Genomic DNA, 18,377 nt, shown 5'->3' with positions numbered 1-18,377 from the left:
TGTTTACATTTCTCAGACTATATTAGTTTTTTTCCAGCGTCACATCCATTAGGAAAGTCTCTCTCACCATTCTCCTGCTGTTTGGTGGAGCAGTCGATCCAGTTGTGCTGATTGGTAGCCCAAATCATCTCAAACTGGTGAAAGAGTACCTTAAACTTCCACGAATATGGTACGAATGAGTAGATATCCGGTTCACTGTCGCTGGCCCAGTCCTTAATCAGATCTACAGATCACAACAGGAGGAGATCAGCTGGAGGATGGACTTCAGACACAGTAGTTACAGGTAAGAGAGAAGCATTACCCGTGAAGAAGTTCTTCTGTGCATAGATGAAGTGGTACATGGCTTTGTAAACCTCAATCTCACACTGCCAGGACTGAGGCATGTTCCACACGCGTGGGTAACTGGCTATGACATGGAACTGAGGAGTACAAGGACAGCTGTTAACAAGCAGGTTGGTTCACTAGTTGCTTTATCTAGCTTTTTTCATTCATTATTGTAGCTTTAGCATTTAAAGGTGTTTTAATAGCTTTTATTGAGGGGGGGGGGATGCAAAAAGTGTCCCATGCTTTACTGTGACATTTAAGAAAATGTGTAGATTTAAATGTTTTCATTATACATAAGGTTACAATCACTTGTTTTCGAAGCCCAATACACTTTTGCATAACATTTATAAACAATAAAATCATGTGCCACACTCACAGCCAGCATCTCAGCCTCCAGCAGTGTCCTGTACTGCATACTGCTGCTTGCATCTACATGTAATAACTGGCCTTTAACAGTGGGAGAATAACCTGAACGGAAATAGAGAGACAAAACAGAGTTAGAAATAGTAAAATATAAAATCACAGGAGGGGAAAATGGCAGTTCATAATAATGATGCATCACGTCAATTTACATTAAACAAACAAAAACTGTCAAATGTCACCCTCATTAACTGCTTATTATTTTTCTGTTAAGCTTGAAAGTTACCATTGTCCCCAACAGTCATGGGTATGTTGACCTCAAGGTAAGAACCTGCTCCTACATTGACATGGACCGCATTCGTCTCCTGTGAAGACAAATGGATTATGGGTTAGTGAGTAAACAACAACAAAAGATTTCCTACATATTGTTCATATGATTGCAAGCCAACTTTGCCCTAGAAAACATTTATGCATAGCAGTGCGTGACTGAAAATGAATAAGTAGGCTTGTATGCACATAAATACCCTGTTCTTTGTGAAAAGCAGGTCTATTGTCGCATCAGCTATGATGTTCATACGCAGCTCAAAGGCAAGGATCTGTCGAGGTTTGCCTGGTGTGGCGACTTCGCTCACTTTCATTGGCTGACAGTCTGCAGGCAGGAAGAACTTCCACAGGCTGTCTCTGTGGTGGTCAAACAAAGGTGTAATGAATGGATGATAAACGTATTGTGGTCAGTAAGATTTTCTTTGTTTTTGAAAGAAATGAATGCTTTCATTTGGCAAGAATGCATTACATTGAATAAGAAAAACAGCAAAGGCATGTATAATGTATAAACAAAAGATTTCTATTTTAAATAAAATCTGTTCTTTTACATTTTTTCTATTCATCAAAGTATACCAAAATATTATTATTATATGTTGCACGACTGATTTCAACATTGATAATGATAAGAAATGCTTCTTGAGTAGCAAATCAGCAGAATGATTTCTGAAGGATTGTGACACTGGAGTAATGGCTCCTGAAAATTCAATTTTGCCATCCCAGGAATAAAATATATTTTTAAATATATAAAAACTGCAAATGGTTATTTTAAATGTTAATAATATTATTTGTATATTATTATTAAGTAAATGCTGCCTTGATGAGCATAAGAGACTTAAAAAAAGAAGTGTTTTTTACACTTTAATATTACAGTCATAATGTCATGTGTTTATTTCTCATCGTTTCTTGTCTTTATTAGCATTTTAATCCATCTTGCAGATATCCTGGAAAATATGGATCACTTAAAGTGTCTTTTCCAACTTGAGAACTATATACAATCAAAAAAAAAAAATTATTACATAGAATCTGTGCCAATAACATTGACCAAAATTATAACAGCATCACTTGGTCATGCAGTTTGTGTAGTGAAGTGTAGTTTGAGCTCCTCCTCAAAGCATCCTATAAATATTGTCACGTCTTGCTCACATCCAGTCTGTTTTTCTTCATTAGTAACATGCAATTATATGGGTGTTGAATTTTATTTTTTTCTTATGTAGACAACAGGTTAGGTAAAAATATGAATATGCAATAAAGCACATATATTTAGCAAAATGCTTGTTATTTTTTCCCCTAGCTGACTAATGAGCTTATGGACACTGAATGGTTATTCTGAGGTAAATGTACTGCTACCTCAAGAGAGTCGAGAGGCTTTTATTGGTTAATTGCATAGTTAACACTGGGGAAAACTGGGCATTGAAATGCTTGTGACGAGGCTCAGACATACAGTGACAATAACAGGACATAAACAGACATAGACGTACGTGGAGGGCACTGAGATTTTGAATGACTTCAGTAACCATAGGCAGAACAGACACAGACAGAGCATTACATACAAATAAGTGGCAGGAACACATACAATACGGGTAGGCAGTGTTAAGAGTTATAAGTAGTCATAAGTATTCCTGAGGTACTAATTTAAGATTATTGGGGTAAAGCAGTGTCTAAAATGTCATTGTAGAGTGTCGCATATATTTAGCAAAATGCTTGAAGGAATATTAAAAAGTGGCAGTGTAAGTACAATAAAAGTAAACATAAGAGCAGCATGTATTCCGATTTTAGATGAAGGATAGCTGGTTGTTAAGCAGTCTGATGGCTTGAAGATAGAAGCTGTTCTTCAGTCTGGTTGTCCGTGATCAGATGGATCGTAAGCGTGTGCCAGTGCAGTGTGGCAAACAGGTGAAGAGCAGGGTGAGTGCAGTCCTTGATGATGCTGCGAGCCTTTCTCAAGCAGCGAGTTTGATAAATGTCCGGTAAGGCTGGGAGTTTATCTCCAATGATGAGCTTTGCTGCTCTCACCACTCGCTGAAGATGCGCGGTTGCCGTACCATACATTGATGAAGCCAGTCAGAATGCTCTCTATAGTGCAGTGGTAGAAATTTGACATGATGTTAGAAGAGATGCCAAAGCTCTTCAGCCTCCATAGTAAGTAGAGACGCTGAAGGGCTGTTCTCACTCTGAATGTAAGTCTCTGTGTGTAGGCTCCAGGAAAGATCCTCAGAGATGTGAATGCCAAGGAACTTGTAGCTCTTAACGGTCTCTACTATCACTGATGTGAATGGGAACATGACCCTCTCTCTGTGACTTTCTGTAGTACACGATCATCTCCTTGGTCTTGCTGACATTTAGAGAGAGACTGTTATCAGCACACCATGCTGTGAGTGCATTAACCTCATCTCTGTAGGATGTCTCATCGCCATTATTGATGAGTCCTAGGATAGTTGTATCATCAGCAAAATTGAGGATGATGTTGGAGCTATGCTTAGCAGAGCAGTCGTAGGTCAACAGGGAGTACAAGAGAGGACTGAGTACACATCCCTGTGGGGCACCAGTGCTGAGTGTAAGTGAGGAGGATGTGTGATTGTCAATTCTAACCACCTGGGGTCTGCTGGTCAGGAAGTCCAGGACCCAGTTACATAAGTGACTGTTAAGACCCAGATCTTTCAGTTTGGCTATAAGTTTGGTAGGGATGATGGTGTCAAATGCAGAGTTGTAATCAACGAACAGCATCCGCATAGGTGTCTCATCCCCCCAAGTGTTCCAGGGCAAAGTGTATGGCCATTGCAATGGCATCATAAGTGGATCTACTTGAGCGGTAAGCAAATTGGAATGGGTCCAAAGTGTCAGGCAGAGAGGAGTATATGTGGGATTTGACTACATGTTCGAAGCACTTCATGATGACTGATGTCAGTGCTACAGGGCGGTAGTCATTCAGGCAGGAGACAGTTGTTATTTTTGAAACAGGGATGATGGGTGGTTAGCTTGAAGCATGTGGGGATCACTGTTAGTCTCAAGGAAAGGTTGAAGTTGTTGGTAAAGACATCTGCTAACTGGACAGCGCAGGCCCTCAGGACACGTCCGTGAATGCCATCTGGACCTGAAGCTTTCCAGCCGTTGACTCTCTTGAAGGCCTTACTCACTTCTATTGTGGTTAGAACCAGAGGGCAGGTGTCAAGGTCAGCAGTTATTTCATAGCAGGGAATGTGTAGCCTGTCCCAAGGCGAGCATAGAATGTATTGAGCTCATCCGGTAAGGAGGTAGACAAAGACCCAACACTGCTTTTCCTTCTTTTGTAGTCAGTGATATAGCAAAAACTGCTCCACATACGTTGGGGGTCAGAGCCATGATATTCTGACTCCACTCTGTCCCTAAAGTATCTTTTGGCTAATTTGATGGTTCTTTGAAGGTCATACCTGGAGTTATTGTAAGCAGTTAGATCCCCAAAGTTGAAGGCAGCAGTTCGTGCTCTTAATCTGCTCTTAGAGTGCTCTTAATAAATTTATACAGTTGCCACTGGCTATTTTAGGAGCAGTTTGGAGCCCTGAAAGTAATGTGCCACTGCTAAATTACTAAAAGTACTAGAAACTCACATAAATGTAACAGCTTTAATAAGCCTTCCATAACCTGAACAATAAAACCACAAGCCCAACTACAACCATGTGAGCGAGATTGTGTACCTCTGTCTGTCGGCCCATGGGCCATAGTTAAAGTCTGTTCCTTTGCCACACACGATATCCAAACCCCAGCATGGAGGCAAGTCTTGTAGCTTGGCATCTTCAGAGCAGGCTTCTGTATCTCCATTCTCCTGTTCCTCTGGGACCAAACCTAAAAACACACAGGAAACATTTGTAAAACACTCATCACTTCGATAATAAAGACCAGCTACACCAGCCGTATGCAAGTTACTACTTAGTCTAGTTTTGACATAAATGGGCACTAAGTTACGCATTACTAAATATTTTTTCGTTGCACCATTAATCTTAGTTGAAGTGTAACTATGTATAAAGTAAGTATTAATGGAAGGGTCCAGTCAGGAGTGAAAAGTGAAGTGAAGTGACATTCAGCCAAGTATGGTGACCCATACTCAGAATTTGTGCTCTGCATTTAACCCATCCGAAATGCACACACACAGAGCAGTGAACACACACACACACACACACACACTGTGAGCACACACCCGGAGCAGTGGGCAGCCATTTATGCTGCGGCGCCCGGGGAGCAGTTGGGGGTTCGATGCCTTGCTCAAGGGCACCTAAGTCGTGGTATTGAAGGTGGAGAGAGAGCTGTTCATGCACTACCCCCACCTACAATTCTGTCCGGCCCGAGACTAGAACTCACAACCCTTCGATTGGGAGTCCAACCCTCTAACCATTAGGCCACGACTTCCCCCTGTGGAGTTATGGTTAGAATAAAATAGCAAGACTCTGAACTGCATCAATATGCTCTTCTCTTACCCAACAACCTTCAATTCTTTAGACACATAATGATGCTGCAGTAATGTTAGCGTTTTTAATGTAAACTTATTTTTACCGTTAGGTTACATGAGGCAAACAGTTAGAATGAAGGATACATTGAAATTCACAGTATTTAAACAAGATCTGCTTGCGTAAGGCTTCTATTGGATGATTTAGGGTGAACATCTATTATGTGACTATGCATTACGTTATGGAGAGTTTACAGACTATTAGCTACCCAATGGCCTTACAAACAACTGGTGCAACCAAATAATGTATAGATTTAGTTACAAACTAGCTAGTAGTTACTAAGACTCTAGTGTAGAATTTAATGTTCTAATTTAAGTATGAACTTATGGCTGGTGCAAATCTACCCATATCAGACTTATTTACAAATTAATGAAAGAAAAAAAGATTAAGCAATCACAATGATTACCTGCTTCATCCTGGTAGTAGTAGATGTCGACATCATTCGACTGCATGACCACAAAGCCTTCTCCCATGAGCCTGGGTGGTCTAGAGACAGGGAATCAGTCTTTAAACGACCACTACAGATCACTACTCATTACATATAAATCAGCTAACAATCAAGACTCATTTCCTAGCATACCAATTCACTTCATCAATGAAAATTAACCCATTCTTACTTTTCAATCTAAATTAAATTACACAGATCAGAGCGTATAACTGTCGTTAACTAATGGAACAAATGAACAGCTCTGATTAATTAAATGAACCTTAACATTAATAACCATTGATAATTATACTTAAAAAAACAATCCACACACACACACACACACAGTAGAGCAAATTCATTGCCTCATAATGCAGCAAAAGACTATGGTACTCACTATGGCAGATTCACCTTTAAAAAAAAACTGTATCTGAACAATCTGTACTATATTTCTGCCAGTTTGCAGATTTGTGCCATTTAAAAAAAAAAAAAAAAATTACTCTGCATTATTTAACACCATGTCACTCAGTGCTCTATTTTAACCATGTGATATTCACTGCAAAGGTCACTTTTCATTTATATCAATTCTAACTTTTTTAATATCTGACCATTTTTTGTGTGTATAAAACCTGCACAAATGTCTTGCTGATATTTCCTGTATGTAACTATTTTTTTTCTCTTCTTAACTTATCTCTGTTTGTAAACCATGTCACTTGAACTGCAGTGGTTATTTGCCATTTCTTATAGCCTGTATCAATCAAGTCATATTGCCATATTCTATTGATACACCACATCATGTGCATTGTAATGGTCAATGGCTACATACACCTTATTGTCACTTGAACACAGCACCTTATTCTATTTATATATGAATGGGCCATCTATAGTTTATACAATCAGCACCCCATTAAATAATATTAGTAGCCATGTGTGTTATCCAAATGCCAGTTGCCCTTCAAAAGTAGACAGACTAACTTTTTTTTTCAGATATAAGCATTTAAAATGTAAACTAATGACATGTTGCAGTTATAAGCACATCCACATTTCTGACTTATTAAGGACTGTTTCAAAAGTTTAACATGCCAACACAAGAAACTGTGCTTAACAGGTGATTTCAAGCAATCTCTAAATAATATATAGTATGCCTATTTGCACATCAGGTTAGATTATTGCCATTTCATGTAACTGTACTTGCACAATGATGAAAAAATGGAATCTAATTTACTCTGATAGACCAGAGATTTCTAGACTCACTCATCATTCTGAAGGCCCAGGTATCGAGGGCTGGGCACCAGCATGACACGGACGTTCTCCAGAGAACCCTTCACGATGTGCATGAACTGATCCAAGTGGCTGCTAGGTGGTTTGGTGGCATATGTCAGGAAGGCATCATCAAAATTCATACACAGGGTCTGGGGAAGATGGTGATTACCGAATGCCACACGTCCCTAAGGGCAAGACCAGCGAGAGCTAGGTAAGTTGAGGCATGGGAAGGTGAATATTAAGTAGATGAATATTAAGTAGAGTTCTTTGTTACAGTATAGAGTATGAATGACTCAAGTAGGAGCGTGCTGATGTCAGACAAAGATTGGGTGAATGAGAGAAACACTGAGGTCTACTCACTGTACTGATGTTGACTTTGAAGACGGGGATGAGAGACCTCCAGGAAGTTGACGGGTCCTGAGTCTCAGCTTTGATGTGAACACTTCAAAAACAACAAAAACATCTTCATTCATGAGCACCTTCAGATATGAAGTACTGCATCTTTACGGTCTAAGAAAAAAAAAAGAATCTTTGCGAATGCCATTATTTAGATTCCACTTAGAATATTCCATAAAAATAAATCAATGGTTTTGTAGCCAACAAAGACACTGCCTGCAAGCGGAAATGCCCAAGCAACATGATGCTAGATATAAAATTATGATAGATGTCGTAAAATCACACAAACCCATTTTGATACATTCACTCAGTGGTTAAGTTGTATTTACAACACTGTTCCATAAAAAAATATTTGTGTGTGTGCTACGCATTTTACGGTATCCTGAACCTGGGAGAGTAGCCTACAATACCTGCTTTTCTGACTCACAGCCTGTAAGTATTTTTTCATATTTAAATTAATTTGAGTTTTAAGCAGTGTAGAGTGGCACCTGTTGTTTATTTTGTTTTATGTTTACGCAGGTCAATACGCAAGGTGTAAAAAGACAGTACAAGTCATTATAATCAGTAATTATGTCCCCAGAGAATGCAACAAATGCCTCATTTAAAATTTGTTAAAAAAGGGTTTTATTGGGTTTGTCTTGTCGCGCCAGGGGCAAGGCATCACAGTATGGTAAGAGGCGTAACATTTCCATCACAAGCTTGAGTAATTTGGCCAATCACAACACACTGGATAAAAATCGATGCGTTTTTTAGAAGGCGGGGCTTAGAGGAGAAAAGATAATGTACAGTGTGTGTATAATAATGTTTTTTTAAACCTTAAACTGCATAAACGCATTGCATTACACCATATAGACAAAATAATGTTCTTTTTAGAAACATCATATGACCCCTTTAATCTTAGGAAGCAGAATCTAAGCCGGTTTATTTTTTCTTGTATTAGCACAGTGTTTACCTCTCCAGGGATTTATCCCTCTGCTCTCGCCCTTTCTCCTCATCCTGGTGGGGTGGGATAAGGGTGGGCTCTAGGCCAAATATTTCCTGAAGCCGAGCGTACAGATCCGTGCGATTATACACATGGAACTCAAAGCCGTTAACCGTTAAATAGAGCCTTGTCTCAGCCTTTGGATCTGGAAACAGCAGAATCAACAATGTATCATTACACATGCATTTCACCCACAATTCATGGAGAAGTTTCACTGAAAATAAATGAATTGGTACAGATCAACCCAATCAAGGAGCGCCAAAAAAAAAAAAAAAACGTACACAATTTGTGGGATTGATGTTATATTTAAACAATATCCCTTAAACTAAAGTAACAACATAAATCTGGCACAATTTCTGTGGGTTATTTGTTATGCTTTTGCACTGACCATGTTGTTTCTGTTTGGGGTTGTACATCTTCCACCAACGAAATATAAGTAACCCATCTTGAATTCTGAAAAAAAGTTAACAATACAGTAAATAAAGATGGGATATCACCCATAAACAATGAAATGGTACTCAACACACAGACAACAAGGATAAGTAGAGTCAAAAAAGCAATGGAGCATAAAAAGGAATTGAATAAAAAAAAAGGACAGAGTTTGAATTATACTGTGTTGTTTACCTGATCGACATGTCTTCATTGATGAAATAGACATCTCGGAACATGACCTTGCCAGACAGCACAGAGAATGAGAATGAACCTGTAAAATAAATAAATAAACGTATGAAACAGAAAGAATTATCATGACAAACATTAACAAAAAGACTGAGGCTAACTCACCGATGTGTATGTAACCATTCTTATAGAGACGATTAATGATGAGGGTGAGGACGAGTCCAATATTACGGGAATTGTAGTATGTCAGGTATATGATCCATCCACATGACATAATAGTGGCTGTGGAAAACATAAATCCAAACACAACATACGCTTTAACCACCATCCTTAATAACGGAGTATAAGCCTTATCAAGCTAATTACACAAGCTAAACCAGTCACCTGCAGGAGATCTACACCATTTAAAAAGCTTGGGGTTGGTAAGATTATTTAAGGTTTCTGTAAAGGTCTTTCGTAAATATTTTTGTGGAAACCATGATACCTTTGATACAGGAAACATGATTCAACAAACAGAAAACAGCATTTGTTTGACGCAGAAATCTTTTGTAACATTGTTAATGTCTTTTCTGTCACTTTTAATCAATTTAATGTGTCCTTGTTGAATAAAATATTTCATATAATAAGTTGAACCACCGATACAGAATTTTTCTGCCGATATCAATAGCCGATTATTCAGAATGATATCTGCCGATTCTTAAAGTTTGATTTTCTTAAGGGAAAAAAAATCTCTCCTAAAAGAAGCTGTGAACTACACAAGGAACCCTTTAAATTGGAACATTACTATAATATTAAAGGTTAAAATGAACAACAGAGCTATTATATTCAACTAGGGATGTCCCGAGCCAATTTCAAGGATCATGATCAGGGCTAATAAAGCAATTTTTAACTGATCTGTATTGACTCTCCTCAGACCGATCCTTATTTTACATCAGCTGTCATGTCAGTGTTGTGCTGCAGGAGGCGGTATGCTATGCTCCTCTAAGTGGGTTTGCCAACCACCGTTAAAAGGGAAAGAAGATGCTCAAATGTGTTCAGTTTATTTGATGCACACTTTTGTAACGATCACTCATATCTTTATTGTTTACTTTTATCTGCCGTCTGAGATTTCGTTGTCATAAAGCATTTCTAGCAATAGGTTCTTGATTCGAACTAGTCTGACAGACTGGTGTTTTGACACCGCAAGCTTCATGCTTTCTAACCTATACATGTATTAAAATAACAAAACAATTAAATTAGACCAGAAGCATCACAAGCTGGCTTTGATGGCTTTTTTAAAAAGTTGTTTACATATAGATAAAAGAAAAATCATAAATGACATTTATAAATACAATTATTTTATTTCAGACAGATGGTGGAAATAGAGTAGCCTAAAATGGAAACGGTGCGTTTGTCAACTTAAGGCTCAATGCAATGCACTAGGCACCTCTAATCTAGACCTTTTTCTAAATATGATCTGCAGAATGAAAACGATGTCTAAATCACATCAGATGCCCACTTACCCACAAGGAGCCACACAAAGTTGGAGTTGCGTCTGGTGAGGTAGTCATCCAATTCATTGAAACTGGGGAAACTGTTGTTGGCTTTCTCCATGGTTACACCCCACTGCAGAAAAGTAGAATAGACATCACTATTAAATTACACCGGGTTTGCATCAACCTCTGACTTATGAGGAACACTGCCAATCAGCAGACTATTCACAATCACAGTGTGCAAAAAGGGAGGTTCTTAGGCTAAACACAGCACTAGTTCATTGGCTGTCCTAAAGTGATACACCATCATGGACAACGTTAACATAATTATGATTTCAACAATTGTGTACGGCACATTTCAGTTTTTAGTTAACTCTGGGTAAATGTCATCTGAGTGCATTTTCAGTCACGTGAGTCAGTCTGAGCCTCTTATAGTGGAGCACTTTTACTGAAGAGGAAGTTGCAGTGTTTGTGCTGACATATGCGGCGATCAAATAAGATAAAATAATAATTTCTTATCTGAATTTAGCTCTTGTGGAGTTTGTGAGTGTTTTTCTTCATCAGATCAGAGTTTAAACAGCTGATTAAAAACATCATACTAATCCACAAACTGTGTGTTTGCAATAATCCATCAAGACGTTTTTATTTCAAACTGTTGCAAACTGTTGCTATTTATAAGAGCTTATTGCTTTCTCAAGTTAAAGAAATTTATCTCAAGCACCGTTCACAAGCAAAAAGAGTGCAAAGGAGTTCTAAATATTTCTTTGGATTCTGATGTGAGAAGACAATGGGAGACTTTTTCCACTAGGAACTGGATTATGGGCTATTATTTTGATCAGTGACAGTTTAATGTTGTTTTAATGTCTTAATGTGTCCCTATTATACCATTTGAAAGCTTCATAATTTGGTTTATGGAGTCCCAGGCAACAGGTTTACATGCATGCAAGGTCTTATAATATACATTTAAATTTCTCAATGACTCTCAAACGATTTAATCTTTCCAAACCCTTCCTTTGCGTGAGGCTACTCTGCTCTGACTGGTCCATTGACCCGGTCTGATGTGACTGGTCTACTGTGGACAGCGCATGTTGAAAACAGAACGCCCATCAACATTACTGGATTACAGCTTGTCAATAATTGGAGAGCGCACACAGTGTACAGACTGAGAAGATGGCATCGATAATATTGAAAGTGTTTCACTCTGTTCTAAAAATAAATTATCAGAGGGGAAAAGGTTGTTTTACACTTCTGTTAGCGAACAGTACCCACAACTTGGTAGTAAAGTCTCAAACAATAATGGTATATGCATTATCCGATCACAGACAAGGAGTACTGATAAATCACTGCAGCTTCCAAACCAATATATTCCACCATTCCTTTACCATGACTCCAAGTAATAAAAACCACAGACATCCTATATTAATCAACACATTTCTCGACAATAGCAGCCAGACACACAGCTGGTTAGCAGAATTATAACGAGAGTTAGCCAGAGTCCTACAGCTGCACTGAGTGTATACACAACTCAACAGATTTTTGAATGCTCAACAAAACATTAAAGCAACAATTATTAATCATACTAACAGGCTGTGATTCGGAGGAGCAAGCTGGTCCAAACATCTAGGCAATGAGCCAACTTTCAAAAGACAAGCTGTTTATGAATCTTTTGTTGAACTTGCAAAGATTGGAGAAGCAGTCGTCAATGGAATGACAGGAACACAGCAAAAGTTTGGGATTATACTGCTGTGGCATCGTGGTAAAGATTCATTTTGACCATTGATTCTTTACAGCCTCATCCTTTGAACGTGGAAATATCAAATTTACATTTCTCTGTCTCGATGAAGAAACAAACTCATCAATATTTTTGATGACCTGAGGGTGAGCAATTTTTTTCCAAATTTACATTTTGGGTGAACCATTCCTTTCGGCTGGACAACACAAATAAAGCTGTAAGGGAAATGTGATGGACACATATTTGAAATTCATAAGAAAGAAACCATTACAAAAGAGTGAACCAACACAAAAGTGGAATTGTTTGCAAATGCTGCTTGATTAATTATCACCACTCAGATAAAAAATGTAGAAGCAAATCGGCTTGTAATCTACCTTAAATCCAAAATAACCCAAAAGCACCTTAATCCTGTAACTGGAAGACATTTGTAAACAGAACCACTTAAACTACATAAGCTGTATCCATTCAGCTGTAAACACGTATCCACACTCTTTCTTCAGCAGATACCCACAGACTACTGTTACACTATTTAGAAAATGTATCGCATAAAATTTCATTTTAAAAAGTCCAACAGCACTAAATACTGCAGAAAGTCTATCAAATGCGTCAATCTAAAACAGCTCATCCAGGCAATTACAGAAGCATTCACGGGCACAATGCTCAGCGTATGATTCTTGTACCCTATTACTTGCATGCAACACGACTTGGCATGAAAACATCTGTGTGACCGTGAAACCAGAGGCTGCGTGAGTCATTTGTAAAGAATATATTTCTTTCTATAATGCTTTTTTTTTATTTATTCTAGCGTAACAGGTTTTTCCAGACAGTTCTCAGAATGAGACATCACTTTTTTTTAGATGAAAGATAAAACGAGACACAACCTATGTAATGATGTCAAACCATTATGTGACAGAAACATACATGTAAAAGAAAATTTTAACATGAGATTCTATAGTGGTTTATCAGTGCTTGTATGATAAAAAACAACATATACTCTACAACTGAACACCACTGGGTCAGATGAATATCAATGATACATGACACTTCCTTGAGTCAAGACACATCCTTCATCTCAGCCTACTCTTCTGGCTTACACCAGGAGAAGAATCTGTTTGAATTAGTGTTGAGGTTGAGTCTAGTCCCCTGGTAAATTCTTAGAGTGATTTAAAGCTAGACGAAGTCTGCTGTTGAACAAGAGGAGCAGTCTTCTAGTGTTCAGAGTATAAATCTAAAACAGAAACAGACGCTTCCTTTCCTTCAACTCTTCAAGAACAATTGTGCAAGTACTCGAGAAACAACTGATGTAACTACTACCATAAATTGATCAACATTAAATGGAAAATCTGGTTGCCTTATTTATTGTTTTAGCTATTTTTATAGTGTGTAAGCCACTGTGCTTTGCTATGAGCTGTATTTGCGGTTGAATCAGTTTACAGTTTAACTTAATTCATCCTCCTTCCATCAAGACAGAATTAACAAAACAATTTGCAATGAATTGCACATAAACTGTTGAGAATTACATTCTCACATTCGGATTTTTTAACTCTCGAGTTTAGCTACTGATTTACCTCCATAATTTTTGTTCTACCCCCTTAAATGATAGAAGTACTTGCCCGGTCCAATCTATTAAGACTGTGTCTGTTCCCCGAATAGTGTGGTTAAAATATAAATTTAATGTAGGATCTAGAAAAAAACGTAACTTGATTAAACCAGAAAAATTTTAAATAAATGAAAAAAATAGATATACTATTTTTGGGCTCATAAACATTAGATCACTCACACCCAAAGCAGTTATTGTAAATTAAATGATCACAGATAATAGTTTTGATGTACTCTGCTTGACTGAAACCTGGCTAAAATCAAATGATTATTTTGGTCTAAATAAGTCTACTCCACCAAACTACTGTTATAAGCTTGAGCCCCGTCAGACTGGTCGTGGAGGAGGTGTTGCAACAATATATAGTGATATTCTCAGTGTTACCCAGAAAACAGGATACAGATTTAACTCATTCGAAATACTTCTGCTTAATGTTACACTGTCAAGATATGCAAAATAAATCTATTATATCTATTCCTCTGGGTACTGTGTATAGACCACCAGGGCCGTATACAGAGTTCCTAAAAGAATTTGCAGATTTCCTATGATACCTTTTGGTTACTGTTGATAAAGCACTAATCATCTGAGATTTTAATATTCACATTGATAATACAAATGATTCATTAGGACTTGCGTTTACTGACCTAATAAACTCTTTTGGAGTCAAGCAAAATGTCACCGGGCCCACTCATCGTTTTAATCATACACTAGATTCAATTACATCGCATGGAATTGATCTTACTGATATAGATATTGTATCTCAAAGTGATGATGTTACCGACCATTTCCTTGTATCGTGCATGCTGTGTATAACTGATATTAACTATATGTCTCAGCATTACCATCTGGGCAGAACTATTGTTCCAGCCACCAAAAACAGATTCGCAAATAACCTGCCTGATTTATCTCTACTGCAATGTGTACACAAAAATACACATGAACTAGACGAAATGAGTGGCAACATGGGCACTATTTTCTCTAATACATTAGAAGCTGTCAAAATTGAAATCATCAAATTGAAAAAGGTTAGAGAAAAATTGACTTTGCCAAGCCATGGTATAACAGTAATACTCACTCTCTGAAGAAAGAAACTTGTAGACTTGAACGCAAATGGAAAAAAAACTAACTTTGAAGTTTTCAGAATTGCATGGAAATACAGTATGTCCAGCTATAGACAGGCTCTAAAAACTGCCAGGACCGAGCAGATCCACAAACTCATTGAAAATAACCAAAACAATCCACGGTTTTTATTTAGCACAGTGGCTAAATTAACAAATTACCAGACGCTACCTGATTCAAACTTTAAAATTTACTTGATTTTATTGATGCGTTTGACACCATTGATCATGACATACTCATAGGTCGGTTACAAAACTATACAGGTTTTCAAGGGCAGGCTCTAAGATAGTTTAGATCCTACCTGTTCAATCGCTACCATTTTGTTTATTTAAATGGGGAGTCATCTCCAATGTACAATTTTCTCCTATTAAATTCGGATAAGACAGAGATATTTCTTATTGGACCAAAAAAACAGTACACAGAATCTAGTAGACTACAGTTTTCAACTAGACGGATGTACTGTTACTTCCTCTACAGTCAAAATCTCGGTGTTACATTAGACAGCAACTTGTCTTTTGAAAACCGTATTTCCCATGTTACAAAAACTGCATTCTTCCATCTTAGAAACATTGCCAAGCTACGAAACATGTTACCCGTTTCTGATGCTGAAAAGCTAGTTCATGCATTCATGACCTCTAGACTGGACTATTGTAATGCACTTCTAAGTGGTTGTCCTGCTTCTTCAATAAACAAGCTACAGGTAGTCCAAAATGGTTTAGCTCCAGCGTACCTAACTAGCCTTATACCATGCTATTATCCATCACACTCCCTAAGGTCACAAAACGCTGGACTTTTGGTAGTTCCTAGGACAGCAAAGTCCACTAAAGGAGGTAGACCTTTCTCACATTTGGCTCCCAAACTCTGGAATAGCCTTCCTGATAATGTTCAGGGTTCAGACACACTCTCTCTGTTTAAATCTAGATTAAAAACACATCTCTTTCGCCAAGCATTCAAATAATGCATCTCATCATTTGTGACTGCAGTTGTACCTGATCAAATGCTCATTATTATTCTTTAGCTTGGGTTAAACTAACAAATTTTACTTGGTTGGAACAGCAGCTACGCTAATTATGTCTCTATTTGTTTCTCTGTTTGCCACGGGATTTACATCCCGATTTACATGGTAACTATGATTAACACAAACTCCAGTCTGGATCCAGAACACCTGAGAAGAGATGATGCCAACCCTTCAGAGGACATCAGATGATGCTTACCCTGAAACAATATACAGAACTAACAAATATTGCTACTAGTGTGATTGCATCATATAATAATTGCTGTTAATAGTGTTCATCGTCTGGTTGACTATGTCTCGTATTCATTTTTCTGAAAATTTCACCACTAATAAGCTACTACGAAATATTTTAGAAACAGAATTTTATGTAAAGTTGCTTTGCAATGATTTGTATCATAAAAAGCACTATACAAATAAACTTGAATTGAATTGATAGAAAATGGGTCCTAATGTTTAACCTAAACAGCAATAGCTCAGGTTTGCATTCTTTTAGTTTGATCTGAATGCCTGACAGAGACCTTGACAAATAGTGCAGCAATGTTCAGTAGAATTCCTCAGATCAGTTGTGACATGTTCTGCTCCAAACTAATAATGTGAAAAAGAAGTCACACAAAAACAAAGCACTCAAATACATAAAGTACTGGATTTGGACTGTGCATGGTCAATCACGGCATGTTTCCTACTTATCTATGCGTGTTTGTCTGTACAGGATATCAAAATCAATATTAATGTCCATGCACTTCATTTATTAACTGCATAATACGTGGAATAATGTATAGTCTGCTGGTCATAACACCAAAATAAATGGATCGAGACCATGACAGGAGACACCTACTAATGAGTGCATTTAACATGACAGGTTCACTAGTGCTGTTCTACCAAACATACGTGAATTCGAAACTGTGCTTTAATTCTACCCATTTAATTCTTAATAAAGAAACCACATATTTAACACATTCTGTCCAATAAACGGCTTCGGCAAAAGGTGAGGCATGTTACACAATAATGAAGCTCATTATTTCTGTGTGTAACAACTGGACTATTGTACGTGTGTGCCCTACAGGCACCAAAGCGATTGTGAATAATAGACTGTAGAATAATGAAACCCAAATGTGTACAGTTCACCCACATTAAACGAACAAATATGACGGGGCAACCCTTACAAAAGCCACACGATGATGATGATGATGATGATGATGATGATGATGATGATGATTTTGATAGAGTATTAATTATGCAATCGCTCTTGGCATGTCAAGCACAACCTTTGGATGATTGTAAACTGCAAGACATAGTTACTTGGAAATATGATCATATTTAATGCAACGAACAGATGGCAGTGTGGATGACTGCAGCGCTGGGGCTCAGCAGGTGATCCAGGATCAAATCCAGACAATCGCAGCTGTATCACAGGCCGCAGCCCGTGATCACACACACGACCTATTTGGGAACACACAGCGTACTCACCTCGCCTTGTAGAGTGTGGAATTACATTTCACATTGCCATGATCCATAGAGCTGTTCTCTCATACTCCTCTCAGGCGACAGCACCCATTTCTCTCAAACGAGTTCTTTTCCGGAGTATTTACATGAGCAACGCTTGTGCTTCCTGTTTTGGTGTCATGTGCAAAGTTTAACCAATCACGGATCTGTTGTGCACGACAGAGCCAATCAGAGGGCGAGGTCATAGAACCTTGGCATGAGTGACATGGAAAGCAGCCAATAAAAATCACGTTATTTGTGTCATGTTGATAAACTGTCAAGTAGGGCGAAGAAAACGCTGACAAGCGATACAGTAATTAAGATTTTTACCAAACTGAATAAAAACGTAATATAATTGATTTTTCTTTTTCAGGTAATGACTGTTTATCTGTGAAACGTTGTAAATATATATGGGGTTATCTAAAAATGAGAAATGCACTATTTATTTAGGAAATATATAACATTGTGCAATGCTGTCTGTGCTGGAAAGTATTTTACTGAATATTAAAATGTGTGAATATATTAGTATATTTAAGCATTTTTATTAAAACTGACAGAACTGATTTCAAGTTGCTTTGCCACGGTACTGCAAATAAAATCAGATTAGAGACTGATAATAGTTTGTTATTTCACATGAGATGGGCTCCATACTTCTGTCTCCTTTCCCAACCCTTCATGACTACAGAAATAAAGTGTACTCTTATCCCATCAAATCATAATCCCCATATGAGCTTCATAAATGTCTTATTTATTTAGAGAAGTAAATAAGAAAAGGAATTTAACAGGTATAA

General features: G+C 37.8%; 1 protein-coding gene across 8 annotated transcripts in view; it reads right to left on the bottom strand.

The window, feature by feature from the left end:
- Positions 1 to 17,714, bottom strand: part of LOC113112841 (uncharacterized protein KIAA1109-like) — a 58,192-nt gene extending 40,478 nt beyond the window's left edge. For all 8 annotated transcript variants that reach the window (XM_026278745.1, XM_026278748.1, XM_026278749.1 and 5 more), the window contains exons 1-15: positions 17,572 to 17,714; positions 10,672 to 10,774; positions 9,335 to 9,451; positions 9,176 to 9,254; positions 8,940 to 9,004; positions 8,522 to 8,696; positions 7,534 to 7,615; positions 7,165 to 7,358; positions 5,893 to 5,972; positions 4,680 to 4,827; positions 1,209 to 1,365; positions 971 to 1,049; positions 701 to 792; positions 302 to 419; positions 68 to 223 (exon numbers count right to left, since the gene is read on the bottom strand). In XM_026278745.1, the coding sequence (XP_026134530.1) occupies positions 68 to 223; positions 302 to 419; positions 701 to 792; positions 971 to 1,049; positions 1,209 to 1,365; positions 4,680 to 4,827; positions 5,893 to 5,972; positions 7,165 to 7,358; positions 7,534 to 7,615; positions 8,522 to 8,696; positions 8,940 to 9,004; positions 9,176 to 9,254; positions 9,335 to 9,451; positions 10,672 to 10,762 (1,633 nt within the window). In that variant the 5' untranslated portion in view covers positions 10,763 to 10,774; positions 17,572 to 17,714. The remainder of the gene's footprint in view (positions 1 to 67; positions 224 to 301; positions 420 to 700; positions 793 to 970; positions 1,050 to 1,208; positions 1,366 to 4,679; positions 4,828 to 5,892; positions 5,973 to 7,164; positions 7,359 to 7,533; positions 7,616 to 8,521; positions 8,697 to 8,939; positions 9,005 to 9,175; positions 9,255 to 9,334; positions 9,452 to 10,671; positions 10,775 to 17,571) is intronic.
- Positions 17,715 to 18,377: the final 663 nt, after the last annotated feature.

This window comes from Carassius auratus, chromosome 13 (genome assembly GCF_003368295.1).
Source record: "Carassius auratus strain Wakin chromosome 13, ASM336829v1, whole genome shotgun sequence".
NCBI lineage: Eukaryota > Metazoa > Chordata > Actinopteri > Cypriniformes > Cyprinidae > Carassius > Carassius auratus.
Note: the sequence above shows the minus strand (reverse complement) of the source record. Positions and strands in the feature narration are given on the sequence as shown.